General features: G+C 36.1%; 1 protein-coding gene across 4 annotated transcripts in view; it reads right to left on the bottom strand.

Annotated features, from left to right (window-relative positions):
- The window catches only part of CDKAL1 (CDKAL1 threonylcarbamoyladenosine tRNA methylthiotransferase), a 385,260-nt gene that overhangs the window by 83,264 nt on the left and 276,378 nt on the right, over window positions 1-25,618 (bottom strand). For all 4 annotated transcript variants that reach the window (XM_083860253.1, XM_083860251.1, XM_083860252.1 and 1 more), the window contains 2 exons: window positions 20,458-20,638; window positions 4,376-4,438 (listed from right to left, as the gene is read on the bottom strand). In XM_083860253.1, coding sequence (XP_083716379.1) covers window positions 4,376-4,438; window positions 20,458-20,638 — 244 coding nt within the window. The remainder of the gene's footprint in view (window positions 1-4,375; window positions 4,439-20,457; window positions 20,639-25,618) is intronic.

Raw genomic sequence — 25,618 nt, forward strand, 5'->3', positions numbered from 1 at the left:
CCTTATATTTTCACAGATCATGCTCTATTGTACAGCAAGAAATTCAGGTTGCAAAAGGCAGAAACAAATAGGGAGCTGAGTTTTAAGCACAACTCTCGGGGGATTTCTCACTGTAACAGCCCTGTGCTGCCAGAGGCATGTATGGACATGTCCTAAGGTACCCCTGGGCATACTCCCAAGAAGGCAAAGCAGCAAAATGTGTCGTAGTTCTGATATACTGTGCTTACAATATGTAAAAACATTCTTTTGCAGAGCAAAAATTGAGAATTATAGTTTTAAACAACCACTCCAGGGCTGGACTGAATACTTAAACTCATCTGACAAAAAGAAGAAAAGGAACTAGAACTCTGCACTTCTAAATTTGGCCATTAGGCACATACTGAATTCTGAAACTCCTATTAAGCTTACAAAACCTGTTGTTTTGACCAGGTAAACTATTACAACAACTACTTTGACAGCTTTAAAATAACTGGGTTGCAAATTTTAAAGAGCAAGGGTCATTTAGGAGAGTGTTCCAATTCCATTATTTCTGAGCTAAACATCTACTGCAGACAGAATAAAATTCTTATTGTGTGAAAAGTGAAACCTCATAGTGTACACACAAAAAACATTCAGCAGGAATGACTTCTGTGCAAATATAATCTTTCATTAAATGAGCTTGTAGAAAATTGGCCAGAATATAGCTCAATTATCTTCTCCTAAATTTTAAAATACTAAAGCTGTTGTTGGTACAGCTTTATGAGGATTTCAATTTTATCATCTTCTTCTGATGGTCCTAGAAAAAGATTAACTGCATTTAAACCTGGAGGTCAGCTGTTCTATTGCTAACTAGAGAAAAGTTACACAGCAATCAGAACTTGACTCTCAAGAAAGCCAGTCCATACATATGGTCTACTTTACACAAACACAAAAAAGCAAGTATTTCAGTACAAGGCATGGCTTCATTTACAAACAGACTGCTAGGTATTTTTACACATGCTAACTGAAATAAGTTTGAACAAATGGCAATCACACATCTGGAACAAGATATTGCTCAGCATTTCCTAAGTAATTATTTAGTTTTGAAAAGAACAGACTTTAGAAGATACTTATTTTACTAACAACAACAACAAAAAAAAAAACTGAGAAAAGGGAGTTCTTTGTATGCGTCTCACATCAAGAATTCAATATATTTGCTAGGCATTCAAGACTGATGCTAAAACGAGCTTTGTTTGTGGCACAGTATCTGAAAGACCTGCAGGTTCTGTAGTCAGAGGCTCTGTAAAGCACTATAGTAGCACTAGGTTAAAGAGAGCAGGATCAAATCTGCCTTGATAGGATAAGTATATAACCAATGGGCAATTTTTGAGATTTGCTGTTGAATGGTTTCATCTGAACAATGAGAAGGGCAACTAGATGGTAATTTTTATTTGTTTAGGCATTAAAGAATACAGGAGCTCAGCTAATTCTCCCATGATATCAGCAGCGAATCTCCCACATTTCCATCCCTTCCGCAGGAGCAATTTGAAAGCCCTGCCTCCTCTGCTGCTGAATTAAGGCCTTACTGGATAAAAGATAAGACTTAACATCTGGAAGTGGAAGGGAAAGTAAATCCTTGCTTCCACCTCTATAAAAGCACTAGGTTTTCATCTGGGAATGAAGAACCACAAACATTTAAATTTCTTTCAGGATGCTCTAAGTTACACTACACTACATATATACACTATATATTGAGAGAACATTTTCAGGGGAACAATTACTCTTTCTAAGAGCTATTGGCTTCCTGAGTATGCATTAATAGTAACAAAGTTAGTATAGCTACTTCATCAAAGCATCACTTTCTGGTTTAGTGAGTGAAAAATGAGCATAGAAGAATGAACACTTTCTGATTTTCTGATTGATTTTTCTCCTTTCTATGAGAAACCCCTATCATAAAAAGATAAAATACTATCAAATCTTTGTAGCAAGTCCTGTTTCAGACACTGTAGTTCATGAGATTTTCACATCTGTTTTAACTGCTACCACTAGGCACCAACTTACCCTTAAGTTTTTCTTCTATTTTAGAAAGCTTCTCAGAGAAAAATCTTTTAATCAACAAAGTAATAATCCTGGAAGCCATTAATTCCAATCACTCATGCCATGATCTTTCATCACCAACATTTTCACAAAGCCATCATGTAATCTCCATTTTACACTTCCTGAAAAAAATATATCTACAAAACAGCAAACGACAAGTGCCCCCCACCCTGCCCTCAAATCCTCTGGCCATGTAAATCAGACAAAACAGAACTAGAGCAAAGCTAAGACACACCTCCACTAAAAATAACTATATTCCCAACTAATGTTAGATTTAATACAAAAATTAAAAGCCCTCTCCTATACTGCAACACATGTGAAATTGAAAGCTGAGGTGGAAATTAAAAGCACAGAGCAAGAAATTTGCAGTAAGCTTGTTGCAGCCTCCAAATAGGAAGTAGCTAGGAGAAGGAAAACCTCCACTGTCAAATGGAAAATAAGGAAAGGTCATAACTTTAATAAAAACTTTTACTTGTCCTTTCCCCCACACTTGTACTCTCAGATATACATACAGAATGTGATTGGATACAACAAAGGCGTGGAGATACAAAAATCACCCACCAAACCATTGTGCTAGTTTGAATAATATATTAAAGACCCTAAAACAAAGATCAAAAGCGAATATATTTAAGCACTGATATTCAATTCCACATTGCCTGATGACTAATTTGTAAAGAGTGCAGAAGTCCTCACAACTGCAGCCAAAATCATTTGAGAATACTTTGATATAATGCCACAAAGGATATGAACAGGAAGGCAGCAGGAGTTACAAATGGCCAAGTTCCATTAAAAGTGCTAATAAAAGAATAATGGAATTTCCTTGTACTATGAATAAAAAGTGTTTTGTACAGGTGAATTAAGACATGGAGAGGAATATCAAAGTTTCTTGTTCATCAGTTGCATCCCCTTATGAGATCTTAATTTACTTACTATTACATTTACCTTAAAATGTTTCAATTCAAAAAAGCAACAATCCCATTCAAAATCTTATCACACTAGTTTTTTTAATTCTTCATATTTCTCCATTAAGGCCATTAATAATAATGTGAGACTATTTATGAAAAAAGTACTAAGGAGAGATGAATTTGAAATTAGGTACGATTATTAAAGTTAGAGAATATAACTGCTGTTTTACAAAGGTTTTTTTAACAAAATTTTCAAGTAGCTCATAACTACAGAACTCTCACAGCAACAACCTGCCTGATAAATTTAATCCATTAATTTACACACTGCATTTCTCATTGACATATATGTAGTTACACATGTATTGCATATATGTACATGTGTTCAGACAAAGAGATAGATGCACATACATACTTCTGCCACTTTCTTGTCCCAAATATAAAACCTAGCTCTTTTTTCCAATGAATTTGGTACACAGCCAGGAAAGAGATAAAGTTCAGAACTTTCCTTTGAAATGTCTAAACAACAACAACAGAAATATTTCAAATCTTTCTTTGTTTTAATGGATACTTTCAAAATCACTCAAATGTCTCAAAACAGCAAAGCAGCAAAGACAGACATTTCATAGTGCTGACAAATTTTTAAAGAGTTTTGTGCACTTGTTAAAAGAATATGCCCACAGAGGCATCAAAGATAGTAGGAACTCCATGAAAATATTAAAAAGCCTACTTAACTTCTCTTCAATCTGCTGCTTAATGGTCTGTTTTGCATAATGCCTAGAAGAATCCCATGACATAGCTATAGCACAGAAATACTGAGATTGCTGTCTCTTGGTTCTCCAAAATCTTCTTGTAACAACTTTATATTTTCTTTATTTCAAATTGTGATGAGAAGGGACCTTTTTCCCCCCAGACTTTACAAACAAGGAGCAAGTTATAATGATGATGTGTGTTTCTACTTCTTCCCCCAGACAACCACCAGGCTGTGCACACAGCAGCCTCTTCGAATGATGCTTTTGTGATCAATAGATAACTCATTAGTATCATGTATCTCAGGGCCTAATTGACACAACAGGCTAAGCAACATACTCTAGGGTAACACAGTTCCTAAACAGAGAGGAAAAAAAGAGGGGAATCCAATACCACATGTGGTCACTTTGCAGGATTTTGTGCCAGTCTATTAATTATACTTCCATGAGGTTAATGCGAGTCATTGGTTTCACAAATCAGAAAAGGCACCTTTTCAAGCTTGGCTTTAAGAAACTAAGAAACATTTATATGACAGCAGGAATTTAAATAACATGCTCAGCGCTTTCAATTTTACCATTTCTTCCCAATTTTACATTAAACAAGAAATATAGTTACCACAAATGTTTGGAATTTTTCTTAACAACAAACATAGCGTATTTTTTTCTTACCTTATGATCATATGGATTGTATGAATGAAACAGCTGGGACAGATCCTTCGTTCTCTGTTTTTTCTATAAAGGAATAATAATAAATAAGCCATATTAGAAAAGCTACAGGAGAAAGAGAGAAAGTACTGATCAAACAAGCTGTATGCAGGTACAAGCACATTCTCTCCCCACCTTGTTAATGAAACTGTAGGTACGAAGAGCAGTGTATGAAGATTAAGGATATTAAATATTACAGGAAATAATTAACATACATATTAACAATATTAAGGAAAATACCCTAAATAAATAATAAACACTAATCTATGGAACATCGATGGAATGTGTAAACAATTCAGATTAGGTTTAGTTTTTACACAATATATAATAAATAATATTTTAGAATACAGATAACAAAACTGAGAGATCAGGCCACAATCTTGCAAAGACTTGTCTACTATTCTAGCATGTACATGCAGTATTGCCTTACAGGAGATTAGGTGTAAAGGGAGTCAGTTTGAAGAAGAATCATTTATTATTTGTTGATTTCTTTTGATGCTAATACTCTCATTGCCTTGATTGTGGAAAATTAATAGGTGATACATCATTTAATGCCAAGGCAAAGGAAAAAACTAATTCTTTCTATTCAAAGCATAGTTCAAAGATAAAACCTGCTTGATCCAGCTCCTACTGAATTTAGTCAAAGGGCTTTTAGTGATTTCAGCTGATGTTAAATAGAATTTCTCAGCTGTATCCCATGGAGGGTGGGCAGGGAGAGGAGAAAAACATCCTTTATCTTTAATGAAGGGATGAGTCACAAATAGGTTCAAAGTTTTATTATGTCAAAATCAATGTTTACTTATTGCATAGCTGAGGAAGGCAAAGCATTGCATGTTGGAAAATGTGCAAAGGGGAGACAACTGCAAGAACTCCTTGCTTGTAGTCTGTACCAGTGTCTTATTTAGTCATTGTTTCTGTGAAAGTAGTTTCCCAGCTAAGCTGGAAAGGTCTGATTATGTTTCCAGCATGCTGGGAACTATATAGACAGCTGCATGACTGCAGCATTTATTTTAACTTCTGGAAACTATAGGGCAATGTAGTAATTTTTGATCATGCAACATGAACTATGTATTTTCTTTCTTTACATAGTTTTTATTTTCACTGAAACATTAAGCAACTTACAATGACTTCTTTTCTGGTGGTACAGCTATAGACAGTCAAAGTACTTAAAATACTATAAAAATTATTTGGAGAAATGTGATAATAAAATAAAGAGTTACAAAAATGATTACTAATAAGATTGCTTGAAAAAACCTAATTTAATGTAGCATCATGCAAGAAGAAGACAAAAGCACTTGAGTTTGGATTATGGAAACCCCACTAATCCTTCTAGGAAGAAAACACTTCAAAATCCAGAAAAAGTCCAAGTCTTGCTCATTGTTACTGATGACTATTTCTCCCTGTATCCATTTTGACTGCAATTACTTTAATAACACTCAATAAAATGATATGACAGAAAACCACTCATCTTTCACACTCAGACTCTCGCCAAAATGCTGGTTACACACTCAACCAGACAAAGAGTGAAGACAGCTTCCCTTACACAACACACTGACACAATCTTCAACTTTTTGTTATTATATAAAATTATGGTTTCTTTTCCTACCTTTCCACAAAAATTTTATTCTTTTGTACAAAACCAAAACTCTCCTGATTGAGGAAATGCTGGAAATCTCTAACAGAGAAAAACATGAAATGAAACTTCTCAAGATGCAGATGAAGAAATGCCCCAAAACTCCCAAGATGCCCCATAGGCTTAGCTGAGCTAAATCTAAACAGCACTTGACTGTTTTGTACAGAATCTGAATATACAGAGATAAAAACATCATAAGCAAAGAATTAAGGTTGCTTAGTGATAATTTCTGTCTTTCTACAACAGAAAGTGCTGTTTAACTCAGATCTCTAAAAACCAGAAATATGTATTATTTCAAAACACAAGACACAGGACAAGGAATTCATGCTGCTCCAATGGTAATCCCTTCAACTCCTACAGCTGGCATGAGTCACATGGTATGAATAATAAGTTTTTGAAATAAAGCAGCAGCATGGTTCACAGCTCACCTCTACGCAGTACAGAGCAGAAGGTAAAACAGACCTCTCCATGTCTGGATGTGGAAAATAAGGAGTGCAAAAGCTCCTTCTCCTTTACCACCTCCAGTGGACTATTTCAGTCCCTAAACTACCTATTTACACACATCTACTCAGAATTTATTCCCTTAACATAGCTTCATACCCCTATTTACGTTCCCTCAGCCTAGTCCAACATCCCTTTCAAGTACCCTTTGACCAATATAAAAAACTTGTCTTTCCCCACTCTTTCTCCTAATGTTCTGATTCTCCAGTCCTTTGTTCTGTACCAATAATGCTGCCAAAATCACATTGTAAAAAGCCACTCAAAACCCCTCTCTTAACTTAGGCAAATGTACTATCTTATCATATTGTTCCACATGCAGCAGATTTCAAACATGCTCATAGACCTACAGAGGATATATTCTAATTCTTTCTGAAAAAAACCCAACTATTTTCTTTCCAAATCAGCATGAAAAGGCCTTCCAAGAGTCCGATAGCAACATCAGACTCATAACTTATTCCTGTACTTCCCTCAGGCTTGCCATACAGTGAGATATAGTCCTTAGCTTGCAGCACTTAAAGAAACAGGTTCAGGGAGATGAGATCGATAAAGACAGAAATTCAGCTCCTATACTGATGTGAGCCACTAAAAAAATATATGCATATGACTGTAAAAATACATTTTCAGTTTTCTGTTTTAAAAAGTTGTAAAAATACCATATTATATAGGAGATAAAAAGGAGACACTTTTTATATCTTTACAGGAAAAGTATGTGAACATCTGATGAAGAATGAATTAAAATGCCACTGCAGGTCTCAGTTAAATACTGTAAAACCATATATGCTTGTACACAAGTATGCCAGGATGGAAGGTTTTCCTTAAATAAATCAATACTTTTTCTAGGTGAGATATTTCAAGCTTGTTACTATAATACACCTAAGTAATTAACTTCTGAAAAGACAGGTAGTGTCCAAGATATTTATAAAAATAAGAACCAGAAACCATCGACTAATGAATTTCTTAGGACAGAACACACAGACAATATTAGTAGAGAGGAAACAAGACATTACTACAATTTCATTATTTCCCTCACCCTGCAAGCAGATATGCAATGAAACTTACACACACTTTTCTCCATTTATTTCCTTTCTCTCTCTCTCATTTTGCTGGGCCTCAGATTTTTGACTACTGGGATTTACTGAGGGGATACTGGTCATCCAATATGAATATTATATGTTTAAGGTATAGTAACAATAAAGGTTCCTTCAACAATAAAGCTGAGTGAGTGACCTTGGTGTTTTTACTCTTTTTCTAGAGCATTGATTTTGAGCAATAATAAAACTTTTTCTAATGCTTTATGTGGGCTATACTGTCGATTATTATTCTACTTTTAATCATGAAACACCAGTTAAAGAACAAAATGTAAAAGAATCAACTAACCAACAAAAAATCCAACAAACTCTGTAGTACAGAAGGAATCTAAAACTGTTTGAAATATTTTTGGCACAAGTAAACCAGCATAGAATTTTGTGCTGACTACCTTGGAATTTTACATTGTTTTTGCAAATAGTGGTGTGAAAATAGGGTAAAATTAAGGGTACTCTAATAAAAAAAAAAAATCAGAATATACTTTAGAAAAATAATTTCACAAATGGAATACTTATAACAAATGCTAAATATTGTAGGCTCACACATGTATATTGCACTTATCTCGTGATCCCCTTTTCATATTCAGGTGATAATTACCTGTCTTTCAGAAGATTTTAATGTAGCCCAAAACCTGTTTGTTTTCTTTTCAAGCATGGTGTCATAGGTCTGCAATGTTTATTGTGAAGGAGAACTACAATATCACTGAGGTATTTATATTATAGATTACTTAGAAGCTACTTAAATGGAATATTCTCAGATTTTCATCTAAGAATAAAAGGAACAAAATTACTCCCAATATGAAGGTATTACTGCTTTCCTTTAGACTCAACTTTCAGTTTTATAAAGCCTATTTTCACCTTCAAAGTTCTTAATAATGCCAGCCTAATACCGTGACAGATCTGCAGATTCCAGCAGTTCCACTGAAAGTCTCAGCATAAATATATTGCCAGCAAAGTTCTCTTGCCTTTGTTTTCTTGATCCCATGATTTAAAATCATTCCAATCTACAGGGCTGCCTTCAGTAACATGAACATGTATCTGTTTCTGTTCAAACACTCTTCTTTCAAGGCAATCAGATTAATGTCTTTGTTTCAGTTCTGTTCCCTCACTTACCAATCATCTCCCCCATTTCTCTTTTACATACTGCTGATCAGAACTTTATATATATATATATATATATATATATATATATATAGCCACAGGAACCTTATTTAATTTAGAGTTTATAAAACATCCCTCCCCCAGCCTTGAGCATGCTAACAACCAATAGCAATATTGAGTTTTTCTTTCAAACAAGTCTGGAAAACCACACTACCTTCTTCTGCAGGTAGTATCTAATGAATTACTTAATTTGAAGTCCTATTAAACTTAGTAAGTCAAGGAAAAATTTAACTACAATTTTGATACACTTTGGGAGAAAAATGAAGCATTTTTGCAAGTACTTTCACAGTTTTTCTCTGTGAAATATACAGAGTATAACTGAAAGCACAGGGGCTCCACAGCAACAGACTCTCACAAAACCATGAGATAGGATCTTTCTTGAAACAGCACTTTCTAACATATTTTGTGTTATGGCATTCTCTGACTTCAGTAGCATCCATTTTTCTGATCAGTAAAAAAGCTGCGTCTTTCTTTTCACTTATGTTACATCTGTGATTTTAAAACTACAAAGGCCTTGGATAGTTCCAAACTCAGAACTCTTATAAATTAGAATGAAGCAGGTAGCACTCCACCTAAATACACCCCCTGGACTAACTTTAATCTCCACAGAATTACTTGGCAAAACACCAGAGAGGGAGATCACGACTACTCCAACCAAGGTACATTTAAAAGCCTTGCTTGGAGATTCAATCCATAAAATCTTAAATCTATGTATCTATAACCACAACAGAGATATGAGCCAAGCCACTGGAACCACCATGTTATCAAAGCTTGCAGATTGCTTTTTGGTCTGCAAAACAGCTTTTTTAAAAAGTGATCAGAAACCACTGAACCATTCTCTTTGACCTCAGTTATTCAATGCATCACCCTCTTAGAAATGATCCTGAAAAAACACATTGTGCCCCAGACAGATTTCTTGATAAAATCATACCTGGTGTTCATTTTGCACTTGCATCCATGCCCTGTAAGGTCTGACAGAACAGAAATGACAATACAGGCCTGACAAGTTGTCTGCTTCCTTTCACTAACTCACCTCTACTGACATTATTCCTGTCTTTCTACCCTGTCTATAATGAAGTATACAAAATAATTTGGGGAGTAGCTAGACTTTTTGACCTAACCTACCTGAATTACTATGTTGAAAGAGACCCACTGTTCCACTTAAACTACTGACCCACACATACATTTAAGAAACAACTTTCTAATAATTTTTGATCCATACATAGAAAATATCATTTAGTGTATAGAGTGTGCTATTCAGCAGTTCACCTCAAGTGGACTTTTTTCCCAGCTCCAAATAACAACAGAACTATAGATTCATAATTCATATTTTGTATAGTTTTTTTATACACAATGATTCTTAAAAAAAAAGCCACAAAAAAACCCCCAAAACCAGAGCATGGTTTTATGACTGCATACAATATGTTTATTGTGTAAAAGACCAAAATAGATAAAAATTCACACAGATTTACTGATATTAATACTAGAAAATGTTTGGAAACATTAAAAGAATACTGTCTTCAGGATTATAGTAACACAAATGATTATGGTTTAGTCTGTTTTTCATTTTATGCAGAGATTCTGATTTATGGAAAATTACAGACATTTTCAAAAAACAGAATAGGATCTTCATAAGAACATCTGTAAACCTATCTGAAAATAATTTGTTGAAGGATACATTTTCATTAAATCATATACTTCTTATATATTATCTATGTAATACAGACACTTAAAACTCATACATTTTACAGATATTGCCAAATTTTACTCTTTCTGGTAAATTGGAGAAATTTTAATTTATCTTACGATTAATGCTTGTTATTCCTGTCACTTTTTATTAGAGAGACAGGCAATCACCAATCATATGAAATTTAACAAGGGCAAAGTGCTGGATTCTGCACCTGGGATGGGGCAAACCTGGACATAGTGACAGACTGGGGAATGAGATGCTGGAAAGCAGCACCACGGAATGAGACCTTGGGTCTTGGTCAATGTCAAGGTGAATCTGAGCCAGCAGTGCCCTGGCAACCAGTAGGACAACTGTGTCCTGGGGGCATCAGGCACAGCATGGCCAGTAGGGACAGGGAGGGGATTGTTCCACTCTGCTCTGCACTGGAGCAGCCTTACCTCGAATGCTGGGGGCAGTTTTGGGTGCCACCCTATTAAAATAAAGGACTTAAACTGTTAGAGTGTCCAAAGAAGGGCCATGAGGATGGTGAAGGGCCTTGAGTGGAAGCCTTGTGAGGAGCACCTGAGGTCACTTGGGCTGTTCAGTCTGGAGGAGACTGAGGGGGGACCTCACTGCAGTTACAGCTTCCTTGTGAGTGGAAGAGGAGCGGCAGGCACTGATCTCTTCTCTGTGGTGACCAGTGACAGGACTTGAGGAAATGACACCAAGTCAGGGGAGATTTAGTTTAGATATAAGGAAAAAGCTCTTCACTTAGAGGGTGGCTGATCACTGGAAAGGGGTCCCCACAGAAGTGGTCACAGCACCAAGTCTGACAAAGTTCAAGATGCATTTGGACAATGCTCTCAGGCACTAGGTATGATTCTTGCAATGTCCTGCACAGGGCCAGGAGTTGGACTCAATAACCTTCCAACTCAGGATATTCTACAATTCTACAGTTCTATAAATGATGCAAAATTTATTCTCAAAGCTTTTACAAATCAATTCTTAATTTCAGATAAAGCCTTCAGCACTTGTTCATTTTGAGGATTCATAAATTTCATATAGTTTGTAAAATGCTCCGGCTCACTTCTGAGAGATTTTTATATCTAAAATTCATGTAGAAATTTCAGAGTCTATATGAGGTGGATATTTCCTAAGGATGCCACTATAACTTATTAGGAAGCCTTCTTAGGTCAAAAACAATTTGTAGAACAAAATATCTAGCTGAATCGTGGCCTGGGGTATCGACTATATTTCAAATCAGATTGACACTAAATCAGAAATAAAGTGATTGGTCAAGAGGGATAGACTGTTTTTGAATATGTATATTTATTGCAGCCAGTCACACAATAATATAAACCAGAATGAACTGCAAAGTACATCTTAGTAATTAAATGTAATTTTAAAATATCTGTGCATCTGTATCTATAGATATTTTAAGTCTAGAATATACACAAGCTCAGGACAGACCTGTCTGCATGGCCCTCTTTTCCTTTTTATGATCTGGTAAGGTGTGCTGTATCATACACAAGCAACCTTGAAAGCAATAGGTTTTCCAGCCTTCCAAGAAGAACAGAAAAAGAAGTGTGGAGAGAGTACAGTGTGGTACAAACTGTGAGGAGCAGTGCTCATGTGCTGCTGTGTGAGAGAGACCACAGGGTGCACCTACAACACACAAATTCACTAGACACACAAAAACTACTCTCACTGTTTTATCTTCATCTATTATCCACTCCTCCACTCTACTTCCCGGTTTTCAGGAATTCCAGGTTCCAAGACTTTTAGCCCATTGACTGGAGGTGCAGGTGCAGCAATGAAAACACTGGAAGATACGAGTTCCAAAGCACTCACTGACTTGATCAATTGTGATGGCTGCGAGGGAGTGTACTTGGATCATCAAAGACAGATGAAGTTCAAGAAAGGGTCACCAAGAACCCACCTCAGGATATTTCAGTGTCCTTTCCTTCCAAACAATTTCATATGGACCATCATAAATGTTACATTATTTGCAAATGATGGACAAGCTTAGTTGCCTCCATTATACAAATTAATTTGCTGTCTGTGTTAAGTCACAAACCATTACACCTAAATCACATTCTTATTTCAAGAAGTCCAGAATTTTAAAAATATTTTGTTCTGATGCTTATATGCAGGTTGAGGGAATAAGTTATTATTAACTACCACAGTTGCTGGCACTGTTTTTAGTTCTGAGCAGTCTGGCTTATAAAATGAATTAAAAATCCTAATCAAAAATCGATTAATTTTTTTTCTGTTTTACACAAGTTACCTAAAGGTAATTCAATCAAAAACTACAAAAAGGCACAGTTGAGACTTCTTCCATGGTTCTTCCACTTCATTATGAGCCAATGAACAGGGTAGAAGAAAAAAGAATTGATTGGAGATAAAACTGTTTTCTGTCTTGAAATCAAAGGCTATTCTACCTTATCTCTGAGAGTATCTTCCTTTCCTTCTATTCAGCACAGGAGTATGTGGTGTTCAAAATTCCCCATGCTATTTCAGCTTCCTCCCAACTAAAAATATCACAATTCCATCAGGGTTTTCAGGCAGACTCACAGGGGAAGGAGGATGGGCAATGAATGCTCATGGCCACTACAAATCTTGGAGGACTACACTTTACAAAACTATTTTTTTATACAATGTATGTTCTGCACATGGCTGTATCAGTCCACAAAGTTACATGATGCTAACAGCAGTTTCATAATTCTTGCAAATTCTGTAACTATTTCTCACCTAACAATGAAGTTTAGGAAGCACTCTACCTCTTCCTCCATATGCATATTCTCCGTATTTTATTTTCCAATTCTATTTTTTAACAAAATGGCCCAGATTGAACCCATAGTTGTACTTTACTTTAAGATGCTCTAATTTTCAACTTGGATTTGTATAAAGTTTATGAGGAAGCTGCTGGTAATTTTCATTCCAACCAATTTCTTCTGTAAGAAAAAACCCAAAATTTTAAAAAGTGGAACACCAAACTAAGGTGGTTTCCTATGTGTATTTCCAACCTAGCTTTGAATTTTGAATTGTTTTCTCAAGCAACACAGTCGTGCTCCTTGAAAGCACAAGACTTCTATTCTACGCCAGGGTAAGATTTAATAGCCACAGCTCCAGGTTAGAGTAAAAATACTTTCGTCCTTTCTCAGGAGTCTGACTCTGCACTGTCCAGCTGTTACCACGCAACTTAACTCACTCCCCAGATTCAGCTCTGAACTGAATTTTCAGCTGCTCCATAAGCAGATCATTTATAGCTCTCAAAAAAGGTTTGACCTGCTTTAAAACCTACCAGCTCAACTGTCTCCCACAACAACAAAAACAGATTTTTATTTCAGCACCTGGTCAAATAACTTAAAATGGTTTGAACTTGAGCTGATTCTAGCTCTAAAATAAAAAGGTCTTTAAATATTTGAAAAATTCTGTTTAGTAGTTTTGTCTAACCCTATACAGTTGTAGGTAATTACATTCCTTTGAATTCATTGCAAAAACCTGCAGTTCTGGCTACACATCAAATGGTGAGCACTGGGGTAGACTTCAAGATCAAGCATAAAAGTAGTCAAATGTTTTGGCCATTTTTAAAACAGAGGAAAAGAGGAACCAGGCTTTCATAGGTCAACCAGTTTATATAGTTCCTGAAAAAAACCCATGGAGGAAATAATGCAAAACTATTTCTAAGCGTCTAGAAGGTAACAAAAGGAACCGACATTGATATGGCACTAACCAACAGACACATCAATCAAAATAAAACTCACCGAAAAATAACTGGGTTTGTAGATGAGAGATTTCATAGCTATCTATGGTTTGTAGGGCTTTCTGCAGTACCTCACATGTTGTTCTCATAAAAATCATAAGGGAATATGATGTAAATAAAACTACTAGAAAGCAACTTGATGGAAAATGTTAACTTGGAATACTACAATAGTTCAGTGAAAGATATGAAAAGTTATATATTATTTTTTTCTTCATGGTCTACATTTCTCTCCAGCCTGCATATTTTTACTCCCAGGTCCCAAAGTTGGCATAAAAATCTTCACTCAGGTCTTTATTCTAGCAGAATAACAAACAGCAAATAAAAGTGTAGTGCTGAAAAACAAACTGTAGTACAGAGGTTCAGCAGCCAAACTCAGACATTAATCAGTCTTGGCTTCTATTACACACTAAGAACATTCTGCATGTTATACCATGTATTATTGCATGTGCTGGGGAGGGGAGATGCGTGTCAGGGGCCAAAAACCTTTGATACACCAAAAGCAGTTATCACAGCTGCATCCAATTCCTGGGGCGTGTAATGCCATTTAGTCACAGCACTTAACAGCGGAGCTCAGACTCAGTGATGATAGACTGAAGTAATAGTACTGCTGAAAAAGTGACATTGTTTCTTTTTCTACTTACTTTTCTTTCCTTTTCTCCCACCTTATGATCCCCACAGCATTGCTCTTTAATTTTAAAAGAATATCCCTACATAATCCCATTGCATGGTCTTTGGATTGGCCACCATTAATCTGACACAAGAAGTGTTACTGATTCTGCTATGTCTGTGAGAATTAGAAACAAGATGGTACCTTCTTTTCTGGGCATTTAAGTCACATTAACTAATCAAGTCCACCTGAAACTGCACTCAACCTTCAAGGGCTTAACAGTGCCACTGGTTCTGTCATGTATCAGAGTACATGAAACCTTACTAAGTTATTTCTAACTCAATATCTGACAGCAGATGGATTCTTTCCTTGCTTTAGCTCCGACCCTGGCCTCCCCAGGCATCTTGTGCCCCATCATTACCCACTGAAGTCTGAAAAATATGCTCAAAGGTAAGAGTGGTCCTCAATTGTCATCTTTCCTCACTGTCTGCTCAGCAGGTAGCTTACCAGCCTTTTTTTGATGGGACACCTACAAGGTTCACTTGTGCTCCTTTCCTTTAGAGGTCTGAACATGGCTAAAGGTGTCCCTTGCACAAGCAATGCTATTCCATTTGCTGTCCAGCTACCTGAAATTAAAGAATGCTGAAGCAGAGGACAGCTAATACTGCCTGATGCAGGAGTGGTTATTTTTCAGTGAGGCTGGGACAATTTGGCAATATTTGGATTTTGAATAGGTAAGAGCATGTGAGTTTTCACAGAAGATAGAGCTGTTCGTGTACGGAGCTTCAAAACTACAAAATCTATATCCATCCATCCAACAAAGGGGAAATTAAACAAGACACTGTATCTACTGGCACTCAAGAATGCCTATTTCTAATGCCTTGCAGAATTCTAATCAAGGAGAAATATGGTGGATCTGCAACCACTCAGTTATGAAAGGGTGTCATGATACTTCTTGGAGACCTCCTAGAGGGAAATAAAAGTAAAGCAGACTAAGAAAAATAAGTAGCCATTACAGAATAAAGACCACAAGATTTCTGCTCCCACAGAGCTGATCAAATACAACTTGTCTGACAGACAGCACTGAGGTGTACATTGTATTATTCTATCCTTATGGAAAAAGAAAATCTCTTAGTGCATTATGTACTGCTCCTGTAATTGGGAAATGTGGGAACAGATCTAAGTGACAGTCTGATCACTGATATTTATTTCTGCTAATAATGGTGAGTGTGCTCACAGTGTGCTAGTTTTCTAACTCTTCAGAGTGACCAAGCAGCTGCAGCAGCTGCCTCTGGCCAGCTCTGTATACTCAGCATGATGCCACACAGTATGGAATATCCCTTTGCCCAGCCTGGGGCAACTGCCCCAGCTGTGCAGCCTCCCAGCTTCTTGTGTCCCTCCAGCCTTCTTGCTGGCAGGGCACGAGGAGCTGAGAAGTCCTTGACTTGCTATAAACACTTAATAACAACTAGAAATATCGTGTAGTGGTATCAACATGATTCTCATATTAAATCAAAAACACAGCACCATACCAGCGACTAGGAAGAAAATTAATTCTATTCCAGCCAAAGCCAGGACAGTTATGAAGTTTGTAAATTGGTTATTCACCTCAGTATAGTAAGCATAGTGCTTAATTCACTAATATAGAGAGGAAAAATTAATGAGACACTTCAGAAGAATTAAAGGAAACTTCAATAGTTGACTGACAAAATTTTCTAGCTCAAAGCAATGTAATTATCTGGGATATAAAGAAAGAGAGAAGGAAAGAAAAAGTGAATATATAATTAAAACCTTATTTCTTAAAGTATTGAAAATATATACAGAAAAATTAGAATCCACAATGTATTTGATAGCAGTGTAATTGTGAAGCTGCAGTCACATTACTGCTCTCAAAATAGCTGCCATCTCCTATTCTCAGTAGAGATGAACCTAATTGTACCTTGTTATGATCCTTATTTTCAAAATGGCTATTTCCTCATGTAATTTCCAAGTGACAGAAGTCAAGTTGACCCTGAGATGATAATCTCCACTAATATTTCAGAAATTGTGATGGACCAAATCATGAGGACAGAGAAAAGAACCACATTAGTAATAGCTGCCTTGAAAAAATAAAGACCAAAGAAATTATAAAAAACTTAACGTATTAAACGCTCTTGATTTTAGAGAAAAAGGTAAGCTTCCCACTTAGAATTATTCTGATCCTTTGCAATGCAGCTAAATGTGAGTTCCCTACCAGATACATCTGATTCATGTTCTCTTACATTGCTTATTATTAGTTTCACTAGAATCTACAATTTGAGTTACACAGTTACCAGCACTGTCACTTTTACAAACAAACACAGTAATAAAATTGAGAAATTCAGATACATAATAATAATAATAGCAGCAATAACAATACACAAAGTAGTATTTCATTATTAACACACTTCAGAGTGAGAATTTTCTACCCACTGGACATAAGGAGCATCCAGACTCATCTCTGAAACAGTGTATTTACCAGAAGGTAGATAAAATGGGGGCAAAGAAAAGAAAAAAAAAAAAAATAGGTAGCATTTAAATTTTGGACAACATCTTGGCTCATTTTCCATGCACATGACTCAGCATTACTGTAATTGCTTATTAAAAAAAATCATGCCTAGGTTTGTTTTAACTTTTCTCTAAACTGGAGAGGGTATTTATGGTAAGCATAATCTAATTGATGGTTATGAAATGATGAGACCATTCAGACAGATGTCTGATTCTCCATGGACATTTTTTCTCCAGGAGAAATAAGAAAGGCCTGCAGCCTTAGCTGTCTTTTCTAAATTTATGGTGGCAGAACTGTCCATCTGGATTAGAGTCATGTGCCCTTTTAGCAAAATATTGGTGCCTGTAAGGCTTTCAGTGATAAATTATCTATGTGAAAGGATGATTCCATGTTGACCTACTGATTGTTTTTTCTATTAAGATAAACTCAAATGAGGATTTTTTTCCCAAAGGGAATTATATTTTAGATCACCATCAAAAGACCCACTAAAAATATAAAAGTACTAAGTATTACTATGCTTCATACTCTACAGATTGTCTCTAGAAGCAGTATAGTCTTCCAAAAAAAGCTAATCAAAAAGAAACTGACATGACAAGTATGTTATTATTGCAGCTGTGATATTTGGGCAGAATCACCAAAGCCATCGTGAATCAGAGTTACTGAAGAGGAACTCACTAAAGTGGAGCAGTTTGCAACTAGCAATGGATTTGCCCATTGCAGAAGCATTTAAAAACTGAAATAACATAGCAAATACTTTTAGTCTTCAGAAAAAAAATAACAAAGAAGAAAAGAAGAATAACAGTTGTCAGATAACTTGCTCACTGATTCAGCATCTGTTTTTAAAGAGTACAGAAAAAATTCTTTTCCCATAAAGAAATGCTACCAAGAGATCCACTGCAGAGGATACTGTTATGAACATCCTGTGAAAACATCAAGCTCACAAGTTCAGACTGGTGGTCCAAGGCACACTGAGACACTTGCACAGACCAGCTGTACGGCAGTGTCTGTGCTATTTCTTACCCAATGCAAATGCAATAAAATGAATTCATTAATGTGGATAATATTTCATTAAAGGACAAAAGGGTCAGAGTGCACAATGCGGATGTTTGTGTGTTACTTCCTTTTCCTAGTAGAGAAACGTGAGTTACTCTAAGCAAGGAATGACAAATTAAATGCCTGTCCATTTCTGGTAAGGCAGGAAAGATCATCAGCTGCTGTCTAGAAGTAATGTGAATACGAAACATAGGAGATTAGCACAAGCTCTTCCTGCTCTGTTTGACTAGTTGCTCTCCATTTCTACTAAGAGATAAAAGAACAAAGGATCTCATAACACAGGATTTCTGAAGGACTACAGGGAAAAAAAAAGAAACAAAATCTATTAATTACAGATTTTCATCAGCCCTGGATTAGAGGCCCCATCTTCTTTGAAGGTTCTAATTCACTGAAAGCAATAAGTACTACTGCTACAAATAAGAAGGAAGAATGTAAAACTGGGTTAAATTGACAATTACCATTTTTCAAGTAATACTCCTAACTACAGAACAGCAAATGTTCTTTTAATAATTTATCTCTTCACAGATTGCCTTCCCATAAGTACCCAGTTAAACAGAAGTGGGTAAATTAATTTAAACTCTCTGCACCTTCCGTTAAAATAGCATGCTTAGGAGTTTGTGCTTAGGAATACAAACCTGAAACACAAATCAATGTTTTGAGTTTTAAATTTCCTACCTTGCAAAAATTACATTTCTGAACTTTTTTCATTTATCAAAGTATCTAAAAAGCATTCAGAACTAAGACAAATAATGCAATTGTGTGAGTTGGTTACACTAAGGAGACTACTTCAATAGCAGGTATTTATTCATATTTGAAAACTTACAATTTCCCGTTATGAGATAGTCTATAATACGTGGACAGTCATTGCTCAAGCTGCACTACACTAAACAATAAACTGAAGAAGCCAGATATAATTTCATTTTATGTTTCCAGCAGCTGACACATCCTATGGAATTCATGGTATATACTGAGAGTAAACAGAGATACTTTGTTTTTAATTCAGACATATAAGCAAAGGGATGTATCCACAAGTCCCCATATATTGTTTTGACTTTGTGTTCATGTATCAGGATACATAAATTGAAAGAAATAAGTTTTTATTTAAATTGATTTACATTGCTGGCTGACTTTCTCACATTGAAAGGAAATATAAATGTTATTTATGTCCATAAAAATGATACAATAATGAGCTGAATTACTACAGGCAGCAATCTTGTATACTTTCCTGTTTTGAGATTCAGATTACAAAATATAGCAAATTCATTTTTTTTTAATAAATCAAACTATGCCTTCTGATATGATTGCTATTATTATTGCTTGTAAATAGCTATTTATATCAAGCAAAATACAGTCAATAGCCATGTACCTTCTATATAAAAACAGGCTGGAATTCAAGATGAGAAGGTTGGAAGTTAGAAAGTGGGGGGGAGGGAGGGAGGAAAGGAGGAAGGAAGGAAGGAAGGAAGGAAGGAAGGAAGGAAGGAAGGAAGGAAGGAAGGAAGGAAGGAAGGAAGGAAGGAAGGAAGGAAGGAAGGAAGGAAGGAAGGAAGGAAGGAAATAAAAATGAAATACTAGATGCCATTTTATTAATGGCCTTTAACATGCAGGCTGAAGGAAGTAAACGAGCAGTGCATATGGAGAGTCTCATGAAGTGGCCTTTAAATTTAATATTTGACAAATAAATCAGAGACTATCACTGTTTTTAATAATAAGCAGAATTATTCACAATAAGCTTGAGAATGCTAGTCACAGAAGTCTTAAAATGGAAAAAAATTACTGCATGTAATCAATCAGCTACTATTGGTAATAATTCACCCCAAACTTGACAGAAAGCAGACAAGATCTTCAGTATAACCACTGTATTACCCTTCCTCGCAATCTGAACAATCATCTATATATGAAAACACATTCAGTGGTCTAGCTAGCATCCTTTCCCTTACTGGACTGAAAAAATCCTTCATTTGAATGTGACACAGTTCTGCAGAAGATGTACATTTTCCTGTACATGCTTTACGTATTAAAGGCATCTGAAAATGGATCTTACCACTGCAGCTGGAACCTGAGGCATTTTTGCAGCTGGAGTCCCTGGACGTGGGTAGAATTGATTAATAAACAAGCTTGGAAACCTGTATAGTTCTACAAGTTTCATAGTTTCTTGAAAATCTTCATCTGTCTCTCCTGGAAAACCACAAATGATGTCTGTAGCAATTGTTATTCCGGGTACTCTGTAAAGGAAGCAGAAAGAAACACTTAACTGAGGACACATAGAAGTCTTGTTCCCTTAAAAGCCAGTGTACATAGACGTATAACCTTCAACTCTATCTACAGAAATTGAGACCTACCAGGATCTTGGGAGAAAAAAGATTTTCACACCACTACTTGGTAATGAGAAATGCATCTGGTGCTCAGTTGAGAGCACAAGCAATAGAAGATATTGCAGCAAATACTGGATTAGGATTGTGACAGAAGAGTAAAAACATCCGGATCAACTCTTTCTTCAATCAAAATTAGAGGTAATCAGCAGACCTTGTTATTTCTTGAATCTGATTGCTTAATCCACAAAATGCAAACCATTTGAGACTCAGTCACTAGAAGATGTCAACTATTTAATGTTTTATAATGCTGCTATCGAAGTAGAAAAGGGTATCTGAAAGAGGGGACTGGCATGTCATATCACCTAGTAAATTTGAACAAAATTGGTTTAGGAGCCAAAAATACATCTTTAGTCACAATTTTTAACTCAGCATTCTAAAATATCAACCTATGCCCTCCTTCAAAAGGAAAACAAAATACTTAAGTTCACAAATGCACAGACAGAGAGTTCTTTTGTTATTTAAGCAAGGTCACTATTCCCTAACTGTTCCCCTTGGACTGAATATGCAGAACCCTTGCACACATCAGGTTAAGGCAGCACAGCTGACAGAGACAGCCCACAGACCCAGAAGGATGCACGTAACAGGGTGAAGTTAGGGAGCTTCAGTTGAAATTGTGCCACTGTCACAGTGTTGGACATGGTGGGAACATGCCATGAACACTTTCCCAGTAGATACTGGAGCAGCTGTCAAGGCTTGCACCCAGATGAGCCTCACCTACAGTGGGAATAATGATAAGCATCCTCTGGAGAGGGGCAGAAACACATAGCGCTCAGTGCTCCCTTCTGACACAGATGGGACTGTTTCCACGATGCAGAGTTCACTCCACACTGCCACTAACAATGATAAACTGGAGAAAATACGACTTAGGGAGAAAAGTAAGAACTCTAAACAAATATTGGTGGTATCTAGCTTGGAACTGGCCCTGCTTCAAGTCGGGGGAATAGATGAGATATCTTCCAGAGATCCCTTCCAATCTAAATAATTCTACAGCTCTTACATAGGCTACAGGCAAGGGAACAGCTAGAGGGATTGTTTTAGGGGTGAATAGCATAAAGGCAACTGTCACAAGCAAAGTTTACACTTGAGGTTAAAAAGGGGCCTCCAAGACTGTCTCTAACAAAAAGAAATGGATGGAAGGCTTTTCTTCCCCTCATCCAGTTAAGACAATGCAGAACTGTGAATGTGAATCCATGTAATCAAAAATACATTTATGAAGCATTCAAACAGCCAAAGAAAACTATAATTTCTTATTAGACACTACATCACCACAGAAAAAAATGATGCTGTGGTTATAGTGAGTGAAGAAACTTGATTTTGAATAATTGAAAGAAAAACTTCCTGAAACAATGACTTCTACTGGAAAAGGAAAAGCAGAAAAATACTGCTCATGTTAATTTGATTAGGTGCAATATTAGAGCATGGCTTATACTCACCACAACACCCGTCAGACAAATTGTATCTGGTAGTAAATATATTTCATTATTTTTTTCTCCTAAACTTAATTTTTTTTTTCCTTCAAGTATTGGCGATGAGTTTATATTAAAGTGAATGTCTTGTCCTTTTAACATGTGTCTGGACATAGAGGTAGCAGCACAGGAATTTATCAGATGTAATTAGAATCTTCTTCCACCTTTTCCTTATGAAAACTCCCCACCAAAGAAACCAAATTCTATGAATTCCTTTTTGAATTCAGAGTCCATCATCTGAGCTGAGGTTGAAAGCTGGCATTTGAATGAAAACCAGTATAAAGCCGAACATTTTCAAGGACTTGTTCCAACAGCCCTAAGTGGGAACCACAAGCTGGATATTGTGCGGAACAGCAGAAATCCCCAGAGCTGACAGCTCAGCACCCTCAGTTACCATTGCTTTCTTAAGACTGACAAACATCAAGATATGAACTTCTGCTTGATATCAAGTAACAATAAAATTCCTCATCTTTAAGGACTGAGTGAAGAGAGCAGCACCATATCCTGCAACGTGATTTTGTTCATACCACAAATATCTTGTGCAGCAGTAGTAAGCTGATGGAAGAAAGAGTATATTACTTTATAAACCAATGCCACCTAACATCAGCTGCCATTTCTCAGAACATTAACAGAACATTCATTACATTTGACAAAACCATTATAATGAAGTTATTTTATCCATTTTAATGACACTATTGGCAACAGTCAAAGCATTTATTACCAATGGTAGTAGTAATACCATCCTTTATAAAGGCCTGGTTGTTTCTATAGCAACATGAATTATAAGGTCCAATCAAGCTAGATACAATAAAATATGCTCTTTTTCTCCATAACACCAGTTGTCATTCAGTTAAAAGGAAATTACATATTTTAAAAATTCATAAACTCTACAAATGTCTGAACTCCATTTGCTGATAAGGTGTTAATTATCTTAGTAATTAGATTTCTTCCTGGGTGGAATTATTACACATAAAGAAAAGCCTGGGTACAAAAAGAGAATAAGGACCATGGTGTATTCAGCAACAGCAATTAATTACAGTTCAATCCAGTGTAACTGCCTAAAATATGACATTGCATAGTGCATTTTTATATCACTACTGATTATATTGTTTAACAAGCAGTTTAAAAAGGGGAGAAAGGCATGAGATTTCACTCAAAATTCAAAATGACAAAAAAATCAAGCTCTTAAAGACTTTTCAAAGCAGTGATGAACAAAAATATGTATAATTAGTACCACATGTGAAACATAGTTTTTTTTAATGAAAAAAGAGGGGGAAAGATATAATTATGGACATATATAAAACACATACACACTTGAAAATTAAAGTGACCTTTTCTCTGACAGCCTGAAAGAAAGCAGCACAAAATTCTTTATTACTTAGATTCAGATGATGTTTAAGAATTGCTCCATCTATGAAATATGATCCAAAATCACACAAAAACAAGTTCTTGTGCACCAGCCAATATTATTATTTTTTTACACCAAATGGTGCTTATCTATTCTGAAGCAAACAATAAAAAGCTGCTGAACATCCCCTCTAACATTTATTACATGAACACGTTTACAGTTAGTCTAACTATTCAGTTTATACAAATGATTTTTAAGGTGCAAGAGAGAAGCTCTACAACATGTTGACTCTCGGTTGGGATGTTTTACAATAAAAATGTGGAATTTCAGAAAAAGATGAATCAGAGGAATAATTAATGCCATGTATAAGATGAAACAGCCCTAATTCTTAGGGTTCCTGAATATTCTCTCCTCTATGTCCCTCTACGTATATAAATCCCTTCCATCTACTTAAGAGACTGATGTTATTCCATTCCAAACTAGACCAGCAATATGAATCCCATCATCCTGGGCAATTCTGACCACCCAAAAAGAAGCAACTACTTCATCTTACAGTGAAGACACATCTGTTTTAGTGTGATGCTGTAAGGACCACCACACCCATGAACAAGTGCAGACAGCACAGGTGTCCAAACCTCACAGAAAGGAAGAACAAGATGTGTTTGAAAGAATACAGAAGAAAAGCAACATCATACCCTCTGCCTAAAGAGGAGCCAAGTCAGCCTCTGAGGTCAGAGATAAAAGTCAGATCCAAGGAACTGACTGATGCCTAGAAGCCAAGTCAGGGACAAGTGACTTAGAAAAGAGATAGAAAGGACAAAAGCTGCCAAAATAAAACAATAAAAACACCCCTTCAACCCCATGTTCGCAGAGCAATATTTCTAAGAAAAACAGCAGCAAAACTGAAAATTTCTAGGATTCACTTTTTACATGGACCATTTAATGAGTTTTAGCTACAGAAAACATTTCCTTAAGCAATAACCATTACAAACCAAATCCATGCCCAGGGAAGAAATTGTGTAAAGGAGCTAAAACTATCACTTCACCTTGAAATTCTTTTGCATGATCACATATTCTTCCCACTTCCATTTCAGCAACTAACACTTAAGTCCAGAAATTACTTAAAGCCATAAACTTGCTCTTAAGCAAGACCAGCTACCTCCACCCTTTAAAGTCTAACAGAATACTGGGTTAGAATAAATAGCAATATGAATAAAAAGAAAACACTATATACCCCTACAGAATGGTATGAGAACTCCCTGTGTAATCTATAGTAATTAAACAAAAAATGTGATGACATAGAAACTTCTTGATCCATTAGAAATTTGCATTGGAAAAAATGTTAGGGAAAAAAAAAATTGATTTTTTATGAAAATAAAGCTAGTCTACTCTGAAATGTTATTTCAGCATCATACATTGTTTTATATGCTTCTGCAGTATAAATATATTATTTAATGTTTCTGCAGAACAAGCCCATTCAGACAACATGAAATGGAATTAATGGATGAAACAATTTTAAGGCATCTGAGTTGATCTTTCAAGTGTATTTACAGAAACTAACAGGCATCTCAATGTGCCGTTTTGCGATGGAGCTGAAGGATGTGTTCGCATCTTCCCCATGACCACACACAGTCTTACAGAAGCCCTTTTCACCCCCTTGTTCTCTTTTCTCCATGAGGCCTAGTCTTGTGGGATTTTGGACTTCAACCTTAATTGCTCACTGAGGAGTCACACCAGTTGGAGCTAGCACAAGAGAAACAGACTGCTCAGCTGGAAGCACTGCCTAGGAGCATCAGGAAACTTTACCCCACTTCTCTCTTGGCTATATGGAGATAATTCTGAGGATTAAGCCATGGAAAAATCCCCACACTTTGAGAAAGGAATTCAGTCTGTTTCTGTTCTGAAATCCTCCAACACCCTTCTCTCTCTCTCTCTCTCTCCATGCACTATGAATGCAGCACAGGACAATATCCTCCTAAGTGTCTGGAGCTGGGAGACTAAACCTGAACATAATTT

Source organism: Zosterops lateralis, assembly GCF_965231275.1.
Source record: "Zosterops lateralis genome assembly, chromosome: 1".
NCBI classification, from domain to species: Eukaryota; Metazoa; Chordata; class Aves; order Passeriformes; family Zosteropidae; genus Zosterops; species Zosterops lateralis.